Consider the following 20,498-nt stretch of genomic DNA (forward strand, 5'->3'; position numbering starts at 1 on the left):
GAAATCTGATGATTTGCATATCACCAACATCCATATTATGATACACAAATCATACATCACCCAGACTTAAAGCTGCAAAATGTAACATTTTGGGCGACCCGACCAAATCCACATAGCAATGTGAGTTATAGATCTGTCATTGTCATTGAAAGCAGGTCTAAGAAGCGATAGATCTGTTCTATATGCACTACTTCTACGCTTCCTGTGCTTACGTTTTTTACTTTCGGTTTTGTCCACCAGCTTCAAACAGCTGAAAATACAATATTTTTTGCTTATGGAAAATATATTTCACATCGGTTTAGATGGTACAATGATTCTCTACACTATACTTGCTTGTTTTGTCACATAAACAGAAATTAGGCAAACTATTAGAATTTTAGCAACCAGGAAATGGCGGAGCGATTTCTGCATAGCGCATCCTTTAACAGGTGTGACCCAAAGCATAACATCATGTCCCTGTCCACCAGATCAATGCATTTGTGTACTGAGGCCCAGTCTATGGCCTTAATGAATGCCTCTCCTCTTTGGGGAGAGTGTAAAAGGCGGGGCACTTCCATTCCCCACCACGGGAAATCAGTCTTCACCTCTGTGTCAACAAACATCCTTCTGAGAATACCCCACACATCACTCCCTCCCCCTTCCCCCTCCACCAGCCCAATTACCCTGACACTCCCCTGCTGCTCCATGGAAGCCCCCTGTCCCCTCGAGGGTCCACACCCCAACTAGAGACCACCCCCATTCTGTCCCCTCTAGCCTTCCATTGTCACCACCGTGTGAGTGACACCCCTATCCCTAGTTTATTCCTTGTTCTACTCACGTTATGTTTATTCTCTCTGGCTAATTGTCTGCTCTTTATATTCACATTTATTTGAATGTGTTTCTCTTTCCATCTCTCAGTGAAAATTAACTTTCAGCCCAATGCACAAAACTACGCAGCACTATGTACCTGAGGGAGCTCATTCACACTCATGCTCTTAACACAATAACGTAAACTGAAATGCATTGTCATGTTACAGTATATCTCTCTAAAACAGTAACAACAACTATCCTTATAGTTCATTATGAGGAGCAATTGATTTACTGCCAGGTTGTATGTATCACAATATCCTACACCCAATAATGGGAAGGTTTATGACCCACATTCAGAAAAACACAATCAATTAACTTTGTCAATTAACAATGTACATAATATCATAATAGGACATGTGCTGTATGCCCTAAGTGAGATGTTATATGGATGGATGTCCTGACACCTTAAAACCTCTTTATGTGAATGACACAGGCTCACAGCGTATCAGACGTGTCTTTATGGAGCTAATGAGTGGATATCACCAGCCCTTCATTAGGCTAACAGGCACCTAGACCTGCTAACGCAACACCTCGGACAGGCCGGGGAACACTGAGCTCATTGCAATTTGGTTCTGGGTGCAGAGATTACTATATAACCAACATAGATCCTGCAGCTACAATTATGAAGCCGTTATTGTGACAGTGCAAAGTTGCAGCTCACATGCTGATTATGGGCATGGTAAACACACAGCCATCCTATGGGGCACGGGGGGATGGGCTGCTGGGTGTTTGTGATGTGATGAGGTGGGCTGGTGACATGCTGTGCTGTGCAGCTAGCAGGGACCTGTCTGCTGATGAATCCTAGGCCTTCATTTTATATTTCAGTGCCCCCGCCTGTCATCGGGGCTCTTATAAAAAATACATACCAGACCATAATCACACTACAACCGGCTGCCAACATACCTCAAGAGGCAGACGCATGAACGCGGATGAAAGATGGGGGGAGAGAGAGAGGGATACATAAAAAGTGGGGCAAAGAAAAGGGATAGGTTAAAAGTAGGTTATTCAACAGCAGTAATTGTAGTAGACACAATAAAGACAGACAAAATGCTTTCTTTTGAAACACTGCTCTATCACCACAGGAACTTACACTCCTGCTGCTGCACATGCTACAGACATAAACATGAGCGCAAGCACACACACAAAGTGAGCAAAAGAAAGTCAAAGTTGGAAAAAATTAAGAAAAAAAGTGAAGGCTTAAAGTCATTATGCTACTGAACTTGAGTTATACTGAGCAAAAATATAAACGCAACATGCAACAATTTCAACGGTTTTACTGAGTTACAGTTCATATAAGGAAATCAGTCAATTGAAATAAATTCAGTAGGCCCTAATCTATTGATTTCACATGACTGGGCAGGGGCGCAGCCATGAGTGGGCCTGGGAGGACATCGGCCCACCCACTTGGGAGCCCAGCCAATCAGAATGAGTTTTTCCCCACAAAAGCGCTTTATTACAGACAGAAATACTCCTCAGCACCTAACAAGGTGCACCTGTGTAATGATCATGCTGTTTAATCAGTTTAATCAGCTCATGAAACCAACACTTTACATGTTGCGTTTATATTTTTGTTCGGTATACTTTGTTTCTGGAAATATTTAAGTGCTTTGCTGTGAATTGAGGGTTGTAAATAATTGAGGAGTTAGGGGGCTTGTTAGTGAAGTATTCACACAGAAGTTGGCTTGAGCTTTGATTGGTTCTGTCAAAAGTTTTTTTTCCCCCCTAGGGGATTGCGACATCTCCTTGTTTGGATTTGAAAATCCAAAAGTTGTATTGGAAGGGGGCGGCGCTCGGAGCCTGTGTGTGGCTGTCCATGTGGGTGTTTGAGCCTGCTGCATTAGGTTAGTGTTTGAGTGAGAAAGACACAGAGGAGAACCAATCAGTTAAAAACCACAGCCCCCATCATTATAGACACATATAGCCTACAACATCATGGAGCCTTTCCAGACTCTGAAGTCAAGATGACTTCGAGTTAGGTGTCAGCCAGACTACTTTCACATCTTTGTGTGTTTGCATGGGGTCTGATAGCTGTGGTGGGGTTCCGTTTAGAGAACATCAACCCCCTGTGCAGAGGGCTGGGGACATGTAAGAGCATGTCTGACTGCTCCCATTACCTACCACCACCAGCATGGATCTATTTCACAACAACACTTATTGGAGTAGCCTACAAAGGAACTGGTTATATTCCATTTACACAACTAGGGATGGCTGCCACTGAACTGACAGCTATCTTCTCAGTACTTTTGCACATGCAGACTGACAGACATAAAATACCTGGATGTTTGTGTGCATGTTTTATACAGACAAGTACAGTCAATGCATCTCTAAATAGGACAACTATTAAACAAATATCTTTCTACTTTGCTGTGTAGCCTATGTGCTGTGATATTTTAGAAATAGTATAAAAGTAATACAGCCCATACACTCATAAACTCCACCACGCACCTTTATTAATAAATATGAAGATCCTTGCAGGATCGAAATGTTGTGTGTTTATTAATAAAGGTACGTGGTGGAGCTTACAAGTGTGCTGGCTGTTTTACTTTTATATCGACTTTATCCAGCCCTGCACCCCACTAAAGGATGTGCGTTTGATCACACTTTACCTGTGATGTTTTAGATTCTCCTTGCATATGTGCAATTTGCATCTGTGTGCACGTGGACATTATATTCTTATTTTTCTTATACTTAGGCCTAAATAACTTTTTCGATAGGTTTGGTTTCTATTGAGGATCAATAATTATTCTATAATTTCATTCACCATTCTTTCACGTGTTTTAGGTATTATAAGATGTCATATATTTGGACAATTACTAGCGCCCCAGTCCCTCTACAGTGGGTATTAACGCTTTTTCTGTAAAATAAATGATGTTTTGTTAACACCTGTTGCACGGGGCATTATTTTTCTCCTTGTGTTTGGCTCGCGGATCCACGTGAAGGAGGGCAGGGAGCCGAGTGAGCCTGCTGTTGCCAGTAGCCAATCAGCATTGAGCATTTATTTGCCACTATAAAATCCAACCGGCTTGTACATCCTGCAGTATTCACACAGTCAGCTCCAGTTTTGAAGGAACGATTGAAAAGAGAGTGGGTTTCTGAAGCTGATAACAGGGATTACGTTAGCTCTTTACAAACCATCTTCCGAGACATTATTTGATAGAGCTGAATTGAATTTTGCATCCTATTGAAAACTGAACGAGGATTTAGTAAAAATGCGTCTGATCCAGAACATGTCAACCATCGCGGAGTTTGCGACCCCAGTGTGTCCGTCCAACCGGACCATCAAAATAGCAGTGATCGGGGGCAGCGGAGTTGGCAAAACAGGTAAATTGAAAAATCATTTGGATTTATCAACAGTTTTTCGTTTTACTGTTTGAACTTGTTAGTTTATGTTAACTGCATTAATGAAATGTATTTTGTAAATTCATAGACTACGTGATGAATTTATGTTATGATCCTCTTCTCTTCCAGCTCTGGTAGTAAGGTTTCTAACAAGGCGCTTCATCGGCGACTACGAGAGAAACGCAGGAAACCTTTATTCAAGAGAGGTCCAGGTGGACGGAGGAGAGCAAGTAGCCATCCAAGTCCAGGACACGCCGGGTGTTGATGTAAGTTCACTATCTGCCTTTTGCTACACAAACCGTTCCCAAATGCGTTCACTCAGCTTGAATTGAGCGCTCGAGGCGGCTGCTTTTGAGTGCCTACAGACCAACATAATGTAGGCTAGTCTTCCATAGCCTCTCTGTGATCAGTGTGAGGTTTTACGAATAGATAATTATAAAATCCTACCATAAATCAGTATCTACAGTAGTTATATTACCATAGTAGGCTATGAGAAGTCTCTGAGATTTCTGTGTAGAGTTCTTCCCTCCCTTGTCTGGGCACTGGTCCAAACCCGCAGGTTTTTTATTACTGAAGTACAGAGACTTTTAGTCTAGCCGTCTAATTTCCCATTCCCTTCAGCGGATGTCTGAGCCAGGGGTAAATGATACCCCACTTCTGGCTCCTCAATCAACCTCACCTGGTTCCCCTTCACTCACTCAGCAGCCGCAGGAGAGAGTAGGCTAGGGGCTTGAGAGGAGTTAAGTTACTCCCAGTGGCTGACTAGACTACAGCACTCCATTCAGTAGAACAGACCTGTTGCATAATGATGGGAATATTTGGTCTGGTTTCAATTTAAATCACATAGCTGTGAGGCTGTCCAGGGTGGATTATATAACGTTCATTATGTGGGTTCCAATGCAACAGTTCTCTAACCATGATCTCCTCCTTGTTCTCCTCAGCTGACAGGTAATGGCCTCAGCATCCCAGATCATGTGACCTGCTCCATCCAATGGGCCGATGCCGTGGTGCTGGTCTACTCTGTGACCGACCGCCATAGCTTTGACCTGATTGGCCAGTTGCACCAGCTGGTGGCCCGAACAGGTGGGGCCAACATGCCACCCGTCATCCTGCTGGCCAATAAGGCGGACCTGCTGCATATGAGGCGGGTGGACGCCGACCAGGGCCCCCTGCTGGCGGCGGCGCTGGGTTGCTCCTTCTATGAGGTGTCAGCCAGTGAAGACTACAGCCAGGTACATGGGGCCTTCCACAGGCTGTGCTGCCACATGGCCAAGCAGCAGCCCACAGCCTTGATGTCCTCCCACACCACCTCCAGCGGAGCGGCTGAGAAGAAGGGCCGCTCACCCCTTATCCCCAGGCCCAAGTCCCCCAACATGCAGGACCTGAAGAGGCGCTTCAAGCAGGCCCTGTCAGCTAAAGTCAGGACTGTCACCTCTGTGTGAGAAGGACTTGGGTTCGTCTACTACACAACGTGGTCCAGAGTGGCTACTGAAAATAAATTAAATGAGGAGAAAAGAGGGCAGAGAAGATTCCTGTGCCTTGTTTGGGACCTCTCAATATGGCTGGAGCAGCCTGACTTGCGATGAGCAGCAGAGACAAAATGGAGGCTCAACTTTGACCTCTGACCTATGTTCACTGACAGACAGAGGTAATGACCTGTGGGGTGAACAGGTGTCCGCCTGTTTGTCACCATCACTCCTGTCCTGTCTGAGACTGTTCACTGAGTCTGCAGACGTCTGCTATGAGAGACGGCAGCTGGGAGGTGTTGGTATGTCAGCCCACCAGAAGGGACAAAGAGGGAAGCTGAATGAAGCCTTGAAGGACACTGCACAGTGTTTATTTTTTCTTGTAACAGTTTTGTTTTTGTTCAGGCTGACACTGCTTGGCAATGTTTAGAGAGCACTCCATTGTCAGACATGCCAAGGACTTGAGTCAGCGCGCTGTGTTTTCACTGTTACATTTCTCATCTGTCATTATCTCCAGTTCCCCAGTGCATTCCTTGTACAACAGGCAAAACCATCATTTTGCACATCATGGTAGTGAACTATGAGTGGAAGGCAGGATCACTGCGGGGCAGCATGGATTAGACACTGGGCTGGGTGGGGTGTTGGGGGTATTTGTGATGCACTTTAAGAAAGCCAAGTGGCTTACTTTATATTTATTTGTTTTACTTTTGAAAATAAAATGATTGCATTCATGACGACTCTTGTCTTCTGACTATAACCTCTTATGTTTGAGTAAAATACACTGACAGACTTATACGGGCCAGGTCTGAACCAGGTACACACAGACATATGAATGGATTATAGGTGAGGGTCTGTGTGCATACATTATTTACAATGAAGCATGATAAGAAACCAGGCCATTTTTGCACATGAACATAGTCCAGGCTCTTCCTCAAAGGAGCTGTTCCTAAACCTGGGACAAAAGACTCAATCAAGCCCCATCTCTCCTAACTCCAAAGACAATTCAGATTCTGAAACTCATGAGAAGAATGGTTGATAAATGGCTGTGGCTCCAAATAATTAGCATATACCACATCTAAGTGGGAGGAAGGCTTGTAATCAAGTATAATCCATGGCATGTTCTATTCTACCAGAGCAGTGGGTGTAGAATGCACAAAAAAACAGTGTGAAGGCTGTTTGACAGATCTCTAGAGGCAGTGATTTAAAGGGCAATTCCACAAATTTTCAAGTTCATTTTCACCATCTCCAGCACAATACCAGTGTCTTATGTGAAAACGGTGCGCTTCTACATTCATTTTATAGACAAAAATATATCGATTTAAAGTTATAATGGATTACATCAAAAGTTAAAACAAACTGATTTTCAAACACCGATTTGTGGTGACGTTGGGAGCACTCTGGCTATAAACTTTTTGCAGGTTTTGAAAAATCACTACTTTTAATCCTACACTGTGTCACAGAGAAACATTTTTTAGGACCTTTATCTTAACCAGAGATCATAGAAACGAGCTGGATGTAATGAAGATAAGGTTAAATAGTGGCAGAATTGCCCTTTAATACGACAGCTACAACCGAGCACCACCATTGTCTTCCTATGTCACAGAGGAGGGTGGGCGGTGTGACTGACAGGACAGCTGTGTCACTGTGATAGCATTGAGATGGTTGTGTGATTGTCAGGGTTACAACATGACTGATCATGTCATTGTTAGGGCAACAATAAATATTACAGCCACAACACAACAGTATTATTGTGATGTCACAGAGAGGGTGCTGTTTGAATGTGGTGTCAGGTCAGGGTTGTAATGTGCATAGAGACATGGCTCTAATTCTCTCTGCACTTCTCCCTGCATACTGAACGGTTGTTTGTTGACACCATCTCAACACCAGGACGCCTCACGTTACTTCACACTCTCACCTCTAATGAGCTCACACATGCTATAGGACCAATAGCACTTCAGTTAGTGCCACAGTCAGAACAACCCTAAAATTCACACACGCATATTAACCAACTAATATTCAAGAACTTTCCATTTCACATGGATGAGTTTCACAAATATACAAGATGTATTCAATGTATTCAGATTTAATGTAAACAACAAACATGTATTAAAGTAACTTGATTTGAATGTCATCTGTCTGTTTGGAGTTGAGGTTCGAGACAGAATCCTCTTTACACCAGATTGAATGAAGCTTACATTCTGTACAGTTTGGAATGAGAGAATCCATAAGTACCTAATTGTTGCCTTACAACGTCATTTCGGGAGTACAAGGGAAGGGAGACGATTATAACGTAACAAAACTGAAGTAAACATTTATGAATTACTTTGAAAAAGCCTAAATAGATCCTCTGTTTTTCCTCTAGTCTAATTTATAAACCTCCACCTCTGCTCACCACACCCATGACTCCAGTCCATTACCAAACCACACAATCTCACTGGAGCATCTAATTTCTCCTCTCCACACCCTAAGAGCGGTAGGTGTTGGTGGAGTGGGTGTGTGGTCCTTGTTCCGTGCTCACACACCAATATCTGGCACCAGTCTTTGGGTGGTGAAGAGCAGCTCAGGGACATCTGTAGGTCTCAACAGTCTGGTAGAGAGAACCAGCACCTGGGAGAAAGAGCAGACAGACAGACAGACAGGACGTGTCAGACTGGCCAGTGGCTACATCAGCAAAGGAGAAAGACAACTGTGTGTGTTCAGACCATTGGTTCAGACAACTGGAGTAAACATCCTGCTTAAAATAAGCAGATACTGAATGTGCATTGAAGGCACAATACTCTCCATAAAAATTATACAAAATGATTTAGATAGAGATTACATTTATTGCGCCTTCCGTCCACATTCAGTATATGACCCAATGACTCAGTTTAGACATTAGGCAAACCCTGGCTATTCACTTTGAACTGTATTAGAAGAAATATCATATCTGTGTCATTAGTCCAAACAAAACCATTGTCTAACTGCATTTAAACATGGGTTAATTAATGCCAAGTCCTTAGAGGACCTCTATGTTCCTGGAAGCCAGCCTTTATCAGAACACTACCAAAGGCAGACAGACAGAGCAGGCTGAATGGGTTGGGGTCAGAGTATGTGGGTTGAGGTCAGACTGTGTGGGCCGCTGGCTTCAGGATGAGGGTCCTACAGTAAGAGCCTCTCTTTCTTCTGTTGTTCTGATTCGAGATGTATTCATTTATTCATCAGGTTTTGATGCTGCTCAGGCTTTTCATCCCCTCTGAAGTCTATTATACATCCCTTTCATTAGCACAGCTAGCCAGGGATTGGACTGTACTGCTGTACACTGGCTCACAGTTCACTGACCATGTACACATAATATACAATACACACTGATGTTTAGCATGTGGTTGAGATGCCAAACACACACAATGGCTGTGCACTTATGTGTGTATATAACATGAGTTCCTTTTACCGCTGCACTATCCATTGTCTGTCACCTGAGAATATGGGTCAGTGTGTGTGTGTGTGTGTGTGTGTGAGAGAGTGTGTGTGTCGGTTTATATGGCTTGCGAAAGTATTCACCCCCATTTAAATTACAGGTTGTAATGCAACAAAATAGGAAAAAACGCAAAGGGGGATGAATACTTTTGCAAGGCACTGTAATATCTAGCTACTCTTGACTTTCTTCCAGGGCAGATGAAGGAACATCGCCAACTCAGCACCCAGATCTTTGTTGTCGCCCTCTCCCTGCTTCTCCCTGTGTTTTCTGCTCAGGTTCCTCTTTTGATATGTCCTTCAGACTCTGATGACAAACCATCACAGTGTGTTATGTAACGACACTGAGCCACAACCTGGAGAGCTGTAGCCTGAACAACACATCAATACCACAGCAGCAAAGACTGCACCTGGCCTCTCGCATCTCCTCTCCTCTGATCCATTTACATCACCCTCTTTCCCTCCCTCTCTGCGTTGTTTGTTCGACGCAAGCTCTCCCAGGTGAGTTGAGAGCAGCAGGCCGGGGTCTTTCACCTGTGTGCCCGGCTTGTGGGCGGAGACTACCTCGCGGATCAAGCGGAGCTCAGAGGGAGTGACTCCTCCCACCAGGAAGAGAAAGAGCAGGGAGTGGTCGCTGGGGTGTGGCCGGCTCACCTAGAGAGGGGTTAGGGATTGGGATAAAAAGAACATGACAGAATTAGCTCATGTAATTTGAATGGAACAAGCTAACCATAACATAATTGAAGGTTATGTTATGGGTGGTGAGCTGAAACTCTGAAGACAATCTGTGGAACCAGATTACAGTTCAGCATAAACTGACTCAATCTATCCAGGCTCTGTTGCAGCCGGCCGCGACCGGGAGACTCATGGGCGGCGCACAATTGGCCCAGCGTCGTCCAGGGTAGGGGAGGGAATGGCCGGCAGGGATGTAGCTCAGTTGATAGAGCATGGCGTTTGCAATGCCAGGGTTGTGGGTTCGATTCCCACGGGGGGCCAGTATAAAAAAATATGTATTCACTAACTGTAAGTCGCTCTGGATAAGAGCGTCTGCTAAATGACTAAAATGTAAAATGTAAATGTAAATCTCTCTCTTCCTCTCTCTGTCTCTCCCTATGTCACTCCCCACTGGGCAAAAACGGGTTGAATTAACATTTTTTCCATGTAATTTCTATGTGATGACGTTGAATCAAAGTGGAAAACTCATTGGATTTGCAAAAAGTAATCAACGTATGGGCATTTCGTCTTTTTTTCACCTTTTACCTAAATCCAATGACATGGTGAAATGTTTTGTTGATTTCAAGTTGAAATCACAATAGTTGACAAATCAACCAAATGTAAATCAAAACTAGACGTTAAACTGATGTCTGTGTGCCCAGGAGGGTCTCCCCGTCTGTCCTTTAGTCTCTCCTCTATCTGGTATGAGTCACTGGTACAGCTGTAGGGCAGTGGTCAGAATGGACTATTCAGTCGAATGCTTTGAACCACACTCATTCCAGACACACACATACACGGATTTGTACATGAGTGTGAGTCAGGGAGCCTGGTGCGCCTGATGTGTGTGATTGGTTGGCCTATGGATAATGGCTGTGTTCTATTGGCTGGGAAGCGGCGTCAAGGCCACATCTGCAGCCTTCGAATAATAATGGTGCAATCAAAGCTACAGGGGGGCGGGACTGGTCCCGGATGGCCGGACATGTGCATCAGGACTGTCTGCCTGGGCTGGCTCAACATGTGTCTCAGAGTAGGTACTGTGTATCTATGAGTGTGTGTGTGTTTAAGGGTGTGTGTGTTTACATTTATAAATATGTACATTGCACAAGTGTGTGGATGTGAGACTGAACATGTGTGTGCAATGTTGTAGGTCAGATGGGTATGGGTCTTTGTGTTAATTTGTATTAGAAAGGGGTGAATATCTCCTTTCACATATGTATGAGTCTTTGTATGCATTTGTGCATTAGCTATACCTGCACACACACAGAACAGCAGACCAGTACACAGCATCTACATGTGCATCTTTAAAGAGGTATGAACACCTACCCCCCATCAGGTAACACACCCACTGTACTCTAGCAACAACCAAGTGTCGGATACATGTGTATGAGTGAGAGGAGGGGAGGGGGTTTAGAAGAGAAAATGAAGAGAAGCGAAGGAAAGCGAAGCGGAACATAACATCAATCAACTAGAAATGTAGTTTTACATGAAGTAAACTTGTGAGACTTGCTTCAGCTGTTTAAAAGTATTTTCATGGTAGTTGAAGAAGTTTGTTTTCAGGACCGGCTCTAGCCTTTTAGGGATTTGATTGGGGCCCCGCCCCCCACCAAGCGGGACATTTCTTTTTGTGTCCCCCCTCTTGACGGCGGCGAGAAAAATGTATGTTTTAAAGTTTATTACCTGCTATTCTACACATTTTGCCATGGGGCATAGAGAAAATGTTGCAGTTTTAAAGCAAGTTTTCTGCAGTTCTACACATTTTGCCATGGGGCGGAGAGAACATTTAGCAAATTTATAACACATTTCATGCAATTCTACTCATTTTGCCATGGGGCAGAGAGATGTTTTTGCAGTTTTAAAGCTAATTTCCTGCAATTCTACACGTTTTGCCATGACTTATGATATCTGAGTGAGAGTGACTAACAACATCAATGGGGGCCCACTGGAGGTCAAGGCCCCTGGGCACATGCGCTGCGTGCCCGGTCGGTATTCGGCCATGATTACTACAAGTTTAGATAACTGGCTAGACTAAATTACCAATCTAAAAATGGTTAGCTTCCATGGTTAATTGAGTGAATACTGATGCAGTCACTGCTCATGAGAAAAACTGCTGATGCACAACAAAAACTTTTTTGGTTACTACATGATTCTATATGTTCCAAAACCAACCCAAAACAAATCAACACATAAAAAAGGGGGGCAACCACTTATGTCGCTTATGTCTGGAGCCGGCCCTGTTTGTTTTAGTTAAGCAAAGCAATCAAGCTTTACATTTTGTACTATCTTTAAAATAAAATAAATAAATTGGTCATTTAGCAGACGCTCTTATCCAGAGCGACTTACAGGAGCAATTAGGGTTAAGTGCCTTGCTCAAGGGCACATCGACAGATTTTTCACCTAGTCGGCTTGGGGATTAGAACCAGCGACCTTTCGGTTACTGGTAAAACGCTCTTAACCACTAAGCTACCTGCCGCCCTGCAATCTTTGATTGGTAGAAGATATTTCTGTTCTGATTTCAGATTATTTTATTTATTTACTTCTAGCTTACAGCACCTGGAGTTCCCAGGTGGTCTTCCATCCTAGTACTAACCAGGCCCGACCCTGCTTAGCTATCGAGATCAGGCGTGTTCAGCGTGGTATCGCCACAATAATTTTTTTTTTACCCCATTTTCTCCCTGATTTCAGATTTGAAGTAGACTAAGATTTCCTCTAAGTTTTTGTCTAACTTGTTGGGAAAGTGGTCAAAATAGCTGATTTGTGTCAAAAGTTACATTGTTTACTAATTGTCTCATTCTTAGAATGTGCTCCCCCAGTGCTATAATTAAGCAATAAGTCATCTTTAGCTCCTCTGTAGCTCAATTGGTAGAGCATGGCGCTTGTAACACCAGGGTAGTGGGTTCGATCCCCGGGACCACCCATACGTAAAAATGTATGCGCACATGACTGTAAGTCGCTTTGGATAAAAGTGTCTGCTAAATGGCATATTATTATTATTAAACCAGAACTAAAGTCTTGTGTAATTGGTAAGACACTCTGTAAAATTTTAAATCACATTTTATTGGTCACATATACAGTGAGCTCCATAATTCATTGGACAGTGACCATTGTTTTGTTATTTTGGTTCTGTACTCTAGCACTTTGAGTTTGAAAGGATACAATGACAATGAGCGTGAAGTGCAGACTGTCAGCTTTAATTTGAGGGTATTTTCATACATATCGGATGAACCGTTTAGAAATGACAGCACCTTTTGTACATGGTCCCCCCATTTTAAGGTACTACAAGTATTTGTTAAATTGGCTTCACAGATGTGTGTCGTTAGGCAGGTGTATTCATTTGTGTCGTTAGTGAATGCAGGAGAGCTGTTGATGAATAGTAATGATTCTAGACGTTGCTATTGCCTTTGGAGGTTGTTATTGGGGTGTGACAACATGAGGAAGACAGCAGTGTCGATGCAAATGAAGTTGGCCGTCAAAAGGCTCAGAAATGAAAATCAATCATTCAGGAACATTGCAAAAACCCTGGCCATGCCCAAGTCAACAGTTTTGTTCATCATTAACAAGAAAAAAACAACCGGTGAACTCAATTATGTCAAAAGACCCGGTAGACAGAGGAAGACCACTGTAGTGGATGACCGGAGAATACTCTCTATGGTGAAGAAAAAACCCCTGATAACAGCCCAACAGATCAAAAACACTCTCCTGGATGCAGGTGTAGATGTGTCAAAGTCTACCATACGCAGAAGACTACACCAGCAGGACTACAAAGGGTACACTACAAGATGCAAACCACTGATAAGCCTGAAGAACAGAAAGGCAAGATTACAGTTTGCTAAAAAGCACCTAAAAGAACCCCAAGAGTTCTGGAAAAAAATATTGTGGACAGATGAGACAAAGATTAACATGTACCAGAGTGATGGAAAGACAAAAGTGTGGAGAAAAAAAAGAAATGCCCATGATCCAAAGCATACCACCTCATCCATGAAACATGGTGGAGGGGGTGTTATGGCTTGGGCCTGTATGGCTGCCAGTGGAACAGGCTCACTTGTCTTCATCGATGATGTGACTGCAGACAGAAGTAGAACAATGAATTCTGAAGTCTACAGAAATATTTTATCTGCTCAGATAAAACCAAATGCCTCCAAACTCATTGGACGGCACTTAATCACGCAACAAGACAATGACCCTAAACATACTGCTAGAGCAACAAAGGGGTTTTTGATGGCCAAAAAGTGGAAAAACCTTGACTGGCCGAGTCAATCACCAGATCTGAATCCAATTGAACATGCATTTTACATGCTGAAGAGGAGACTTAAGGCAATAAGTCCCCGAAACAAGCAGGAACTGAAGATGGCTGCAGTACAGGCCTGGCAGAGCATCACCAGGGAAGATACCCAGCGTCTGGTGATGGCGATGCATCGCAGACTTCAAGCAGTCATTGCATGCAAAGGATATGCGACCAAATATTAACAATGATTACTTTATTCTACATTATGTTAAACTGTCCAATGATTTTTGATGCCCGAAAATGGGGGGGACCATGTACAAAAGCTTCTATAATTCGTAAACGGTTCATCCGATATGTATGAAAATACCCTCAAATTAAAGCTGACAGTCTGCACTTCACCCTCATTGTCATTGTATCCTTTCAAACTCAAAGTGCTAGAGTACAGAACCAAAATAACAAAAGAATGGTCACTGTCCAGTGAATTATGGAGCTCACTGTACATATTTAGCAGATGTTATTGCGGGTGTAGCGAAATGCTTGTGTTCCTAGCTCCAACATTGCAGGGTCTATACGTGTTAAGATAATAACTTTATTTTGATAAGTAAATTCATACTATTTCATTCTTCCACCAGATGAAATAGCCCAAACAGAAACTGGTCGTCAATTCTATTGCCAATGTTGTCAGGGAAAATCACTGGTTGTTTGTTCTATAGTTCTAACAAAAATTTTACAGGTAGCTTAGTTATGTGCTAACGTTTAAGATTTTTTTTCACATTCATCTGTACATTGCCATTTATTGTGCATCTGCAAAAAAAGTGTCCCATGTCGCCTTGTGCGTTTCACCAGGAACAGTATCAATTCTCCTACACTTTGCTCCAAGAGTGGTGCTGATGTTGGTGTTGTCACCTGCTAGCTAGCTAGCCAACTTCAGCTAACTCAGTCACGTCAAATATTGCACCTGGAATGACTAGTTACATTTTTGTTTGTTTTTACCTTTTTTTCTATTGCCATTGACTTGAATATATCCATAATAATGACATTGATGCGTGATTTCGCCTGGCTCAGAAAAAGTTGATTTCTCCTCTGGACACCCTTTGCTCTCAAATTTTAAACATTGTTTCCGAGGTCGGAAAGGCTGACAGCTAGGCTTATGTTAATAATAATAATAATAATAATAATAATAATAATAATAATACCTCCGCTGTACCAAACTAAATGCTAGGCTGGGAGCTTGGGGAAATGTGTGCGAGTTGAGATAAATACAACAGATGATTCGGAGAGCAATGTAAAAATTATTATATTCTTATGGAGGCGCAGTGATAATGCAGATGGAACTGTTAGTAGGTATACAGTGGGGGAAAAAAGTATTTAGTCAGCCACCAATTGTGCAAGTTCTCCCACTTAAAAAGATGAGAGAGGCCTGTAATTTTCATCATAGGTACACGTTAACTATGACAGACAAATTGAGAATTTCTTTCTCCAGAAAATCACATTGTAGGATTTTTTATGAATTTATTTGCAAATTATGGTGGAAAATAAGTATTTGGTCACCTACAAACAAGCAAGATTTCTGGCTCTCACAGACCTGTAACTTCTTCTTTAAGAGGCTCCTCTGTCCTCCACTCGTTACCTGTATTAATGGCACCTGTTTGAACTTGTTATCAGTATAAAAGACACCTGTCCACAACCTCAAACAGTCACACTCCAAACTCCACTATGGCCAAGACCAAAGAGCTGTCAAAGGACACCAGAAACAAAATTGTACACCTGCACCAGGCTGGGAAGACTGAATCTGCAATAGGTAAGCAGCTTGGTTTGAAGAAATCAACTGTGGGAGCAATTATTAGGAAATGGAAGACATACAAGACCACTGATAATCTCCCTCGATCTGGGGCTCCACGCAAGATCTCACCCCGTGGGGTCAAAATGATCACACAGGGGGACCTAGTGAATGACCTGCAGAGAGCTGGAACCAAAGTAACAAAGCCTACCATCAGTAACACACTACGCCGCCAGGGACTCAAATCCTGCAGTGCCAGACGTGTCCCCCTGCTTAAGCCAGTACATGTCCAGGCCCGTCTGAAGTTTGCTAGAGTGCATTTGGATGATCCAGAAGAGGATTGGGAGAATGTCATATGGTCAGATGAAACCAAAATATAACTTTTTGGTAAAAACTCAACTCGTCGTGTTTGGAGGACAAAGAATGCTGAGTTGCATCCAAAGAACACCATACCTACTGTGAAGCATGGGGGTGGAAACATCATGCTTTGGGGCTGTTTTTCTGCAAAGGGACCAGGACGACTGATCCGTGTAAAGGAAAGAATGAATGGGGCCATGTATCGTGAGATTTTGAGTGAAAACCTCCTTCCATCAGCAAGGGCATTGAAGATGAAACGTGGCTGGGTCTTTCAGCATGACAATGATCCCAAACACACCGCCCGGGCAACGAAGGAGTGGCTTCGTAAGAAGCATTTCAAGGTCCTGGAGTGGCCTAGCCAGTCTCCAGATCTCAACCCCATAGAAAATCTTTGGAAGGAGTTGAAAGTCCGTGTTGCCCAGTGACAGCCCCAAAACATCACTGCTCTAGAGGAGATCTGCATGGAGGAATGGGCCAAAATACCAGCAACAGTGTGTGAAAACCTTGTGAAGACTTACAGAAAACGTTTGACCTGTGTCATTGCCAACAAAGGGTATATAACAAAGTATTGAGAAACTTTTGTTATTGACCAAATACTTATTTTCCACCATAATTTGCAAATAAATTCATAAAAAATCCTACAATGTGATTTTCTGGATTTTTTCCCCTCATTTTTTCTGTCATAGTTGACGTGTACCTATGATGAAAATTACAGGCCTCTCTCATCTTTTTAAGTGGGAGAACTTGCACAATTGGTGGCTGACTAAATACTTTTTTTCCCCACTGTACGTGTGCCTGTGTCTGTGAATACAGCATTGCTTGGAATGCTGCTTGTCCAATCAGTTTCCAGGATCCAAACAACCCATTTTAAATTTTGGAAAGTGAATTCAACAGTGGGAATTAAGCTTAATGAAAGTAGTCGATGCGGTTACTAAAACAGCTGTACTTCTTGATTGGTTCAGATCCTCGGTTCTGATTTCAGATTCGAAACGCAGAGAAGTTTACTAAGATTTCATTTGCCCTATGTTTTTGTCCAAGTTGTTGGGAAAGTGGTCAAATGGTAGTTGCTTCAAAATGTTGAGAGGAAAAGTAGTTGATGCGGTTACTAAAACAGCTTTGGCTGCTGAAGCAAGCCACACTAATGACTCTGAAGACAAAAGATAACATTTCTCCATACACTCCATACACTCAAACACATTTTTTTTTTTTTTTTTTGTCATTTAGCAGACGCTCTTATCCAGAGCGACTTACAGTTAGTGAGTGCATACATTTTCCATACATACATACATTAACACATACTCCCTGTTTGTGGGAGTTAAAAGCGTGCTGCTGACAGACATGTCCTCATTGTCTCCTGCAGACTGAATCAGAGTGGCATGAGGTTTACAGTAGTGGGTGGCTGAGAAGGAGCCAGGGAGTCTGTTCGACTCACAGTCTGTCTAAACAAAACTTCACAAAAACTCTGCGATCAAACACGCAGCACATACACACCTTCACCTAGAGTACATCTACACATGCACGCACTCTTTTGAGAGGTATTCTCTTAACGGTAAGCCAGACAGTGAAAGTACATTATGTTAGCTACAGACTAGAGGGTGCACTGGGCATGTGTTTTATGGTTAAAGCTTATACTGTAAAGGTACAGAGCTCTTATAGAAAATACATTTTATGGCATGGTCAGTGAGTTTTATATCAATGTTTTACTGTATGGAGGGTGTGTATAGTATTACTATTGAGATTTTATGGTTCAGAGAAAGTTACTCTTATGGTATGGACTTTCTCAGTTGGCTGTCTGTTTGTGGTGCATGGGTCTTAATTTCAGTGAAACTAGGCCATGTTACACAACTAATTCTCTATGCAGGACAGTCACCAGTCTAACTAATACCAGATGTGGGGAAGTCAGACTACTGGCGAAAAGGAGTCTGTGGTGGATATACCTTACCCACAAGCCCAAATCTCCATATCCCCTGTGCCAAATCTACATAACCCTCTGGCCCAATCTCCATATCCAACACCTCAGACAAATATTACAGTTTCATAACTAGACCTCTCACGTGTGTGTGTGTCTCTTCTGTGTGTGTGTATATGTGTGTTTGTGTTGTTGGTTCTGTCTCTCACCTTCATGAACATACTAAAGCCAGTCTTGAGCAGGTCGGTGAGGCCTCCAGACATGTGTTCTATGTCGGGACACTCAGGTCTGTCTGGGTGGAAGATCTCCTCCAGAACCTGTCTGAGGAACGGACGGTACGTCGCCTGGAGAACATACAGGAACAGGGCCAGTCAAAACATGTTATACAAACATCACTTGTTAGCTGCTGCAGAATAAAACCCAGTTACCAGTCCTGTTGCTTTGTCCTATTTTGTTGTGAGTTATGGCATATTGACAACTAAGTGGATGGCGAGCCATGTATAGCACAGGGACTGTTGTATGATTGGATATTGAGTGGTAGTGTGTATTAGGTCTCTGTGCTAGTTCGGTATCTGTGAGTAGTGTCTGTCTGGGTTGTTAGAATAAAGAAAGAGGGTTTGTGCGTCACCACATTGGTACTCCCCAGACGGAGCGGTCCTCCATAGGAACGAAGGGAATTGTACAGTATTTCAATAAAATGTTTCATGGACAAAATCAAGTGTATTTTTGTATCTCTTTGTTTAGGGGTGGGGACAGTTAAATTAGTATATTAGTAAAAAAAGACTTTCAGGAATAGGTTTTTATGTTTATAATTTTTTTAATTTGTATATATCATTTCACATAATATAATTTAAAAGAATGCATTAATGTGTCTGTAATAGAATATACTTGTCAAAAACGAATGTATACTAAATATTTTTAACAATGACAAGATGGCTGCGCAGTGGCTTCAATACAGCGCTCCATGTCAGTCATCCAGGGTTTATGAACATCATTGAGTGTAACCCTCCAGTCCCATCCATTACCGGATGAATGAGAGATGCTGTGATGTGATTAACTATGAAGGAGATTTATAAACCACTCACCTCTTTAGGGCAGGCCTCTCATTGAATTTGAGATGGTCCATGCAGATGAGATGAGGGTATTGAGCTGTTTATAAGAGGGTTATTGTTGCTCGGGATGAAAATAACTTGTTTTCAGTTATGAGCCAGTATGTTGTGGTGGCTATTGTTGAAGACAAGTGTTTGTGTGATAAGTGTTTGTGTGTGTGCTGATGATTTGGTCTGAAATAGCCTTGTTGATTAGTGTACTATGTTGAGCGTTGTGAGGCTCATACACTGATTGCAGCCAGGCATGTCAGCCAGGCAGGCTGTTAGGCTGTTCGCTAGGTGAATATGGATGAATAGTCAGTGCAACATGACCTAACCTGCTCCACCAAAACACCCAACCGCTACAGGCAGGGCATTCCGGTAAACCCTGGTAGAACACTACGCCCCTACAGATACACACCCAGGAGGTATCCATTTCACAAGCTGCATATGTCATCACTCCCCCTCTAATACACACATACACGCAGGTCGCAGACATATACACACTCACCAACCCTACTCGGAGAGGAAGAGTTCGACTCTCTTAATTTAATAGCCATGTGAGAGATATATGTATTCTACATCTATTCTATCCTTGCAGACTAAGAGCACTCTATCACTTCAACACACTACTGCATTCAGTTCAAAAGTTCAACATGAAAGTGCTGAGAGCACTTTGAAAAGACCTACATGAATACAATTATCATCATCATGTTCACATTCGGAAGTTCATACAGAAACCTAAGGACAATTACACAGTTTTTCGATTGACCCTGATAAACACCATTCTCAAGGCTATTGCTTTCAGAGAAACAGAGACAAGAGAGAGAGAGAGAGAGAAAAAACAAGAAAGAGCGAATGAGTGAGAAAGGGAGAGGGAGTGCAAGAAAGAAAGAGTGGAATTAATCGAATGAAGGTTTAATCTGCCCAGCTATCCAGGCCTATAAAGCTGTCCATTTTTAGATTACAAGATAACCAGATCAAGGATTCAAGATGGAGTTTTTTTATGTGAGAGAAGTTCATTCCCTGAGTGAAAAATGCAGCCCCAGTTAAAGTTTGGTAGAGCTTTATGAGAATACTCTGAATAGCAGGGCTTTCAGAAAAGGTAGGTTATCTACTTTCGGTAAGGGGCTGCACACACACACACAAACAAGTATGCACACATACACACAACTACACACACAGCAACCAGTATCAACACAGAGCAAAGGGCCTCCATCCTCCTCTGCTTGACTCAGGTATGACACAGTAACACCCAGGTACACACCACATCCCCTTCTGCCCTCAGACATGGCATCCTCACACCCGTCAAAGCTCACACTCA

General features: G+C 42.8%; 2 protein-coding genes across 2 annotated transcripts in view; one reads left to right on the forward strand and one right to left on the reverse strand.

Annotated features, from left to right (window-relative positions):
- The first annotated feature begins 3,885 nt into the window (after window positions 1-3,885).
- Window positions 3,886-6,390, forward strand: LOC311148429 (ras-like protein family member 11B). Its single transcript, XM_084185401.1, has 3 exons — window positions 3,886-4,170; window positions 4,318-4,454; window positions 5,130-6,390. The coding sequence occupies exons 1-3, from the start codon at window positions 4,059-4,061 to the stop codon at window positions 5,628-5,630; spliced, it is 750 nt and encodes a 249-aa protein (XP_084041527.1). The 5' UTR covers window positions 3,886-4,058; the 3' UTR covers window positions 5,631-6,390.
- A 1,331-nt stretch (window positions 6,391-7,721) lies between these two features.
- The window catches only part of scfd2 (sec1 family domain containing 2), a 168,400-nt gene continuing 155,623 nt past the window's right edge, over window positions 7,722-20,498 (reverse strand). Inside the window, exons 7-9 of the mRNA XM_084185472.1 lie at window positions 18,296-18,430; window positions 9,639-9,758; window positions 7,722-8,261 (exon numbers count right to left, since the gene is read on the reverse strand). Of these exons, the coding sequence (XP_084041598.1) occupies window positions 8,169-8,261; window positions 9,639-9,758; window positions 18,296-18,430 (348 nt within the window). The 3' untranslated portion in view covers window positions 7,722-8,168. The remainder of the gene's footprint in view (window positions 8,262-9,638; window positions 9,759-18,295; window positions 18,431-20,498) is intronic.

This window comes from Coregonus lavaretus (assembly GCF_964263955.1).
Source record: "Coregonus lavaretus genome assembly, chromosome: 21".
In the NCBI taxonomy this organism is placed as follows: Eukaryota; Metazoa; Chordata; class Actinopteri; order Salmoniformes; family Salmonidae; genus Coregonus; species Coregonus lavaretus.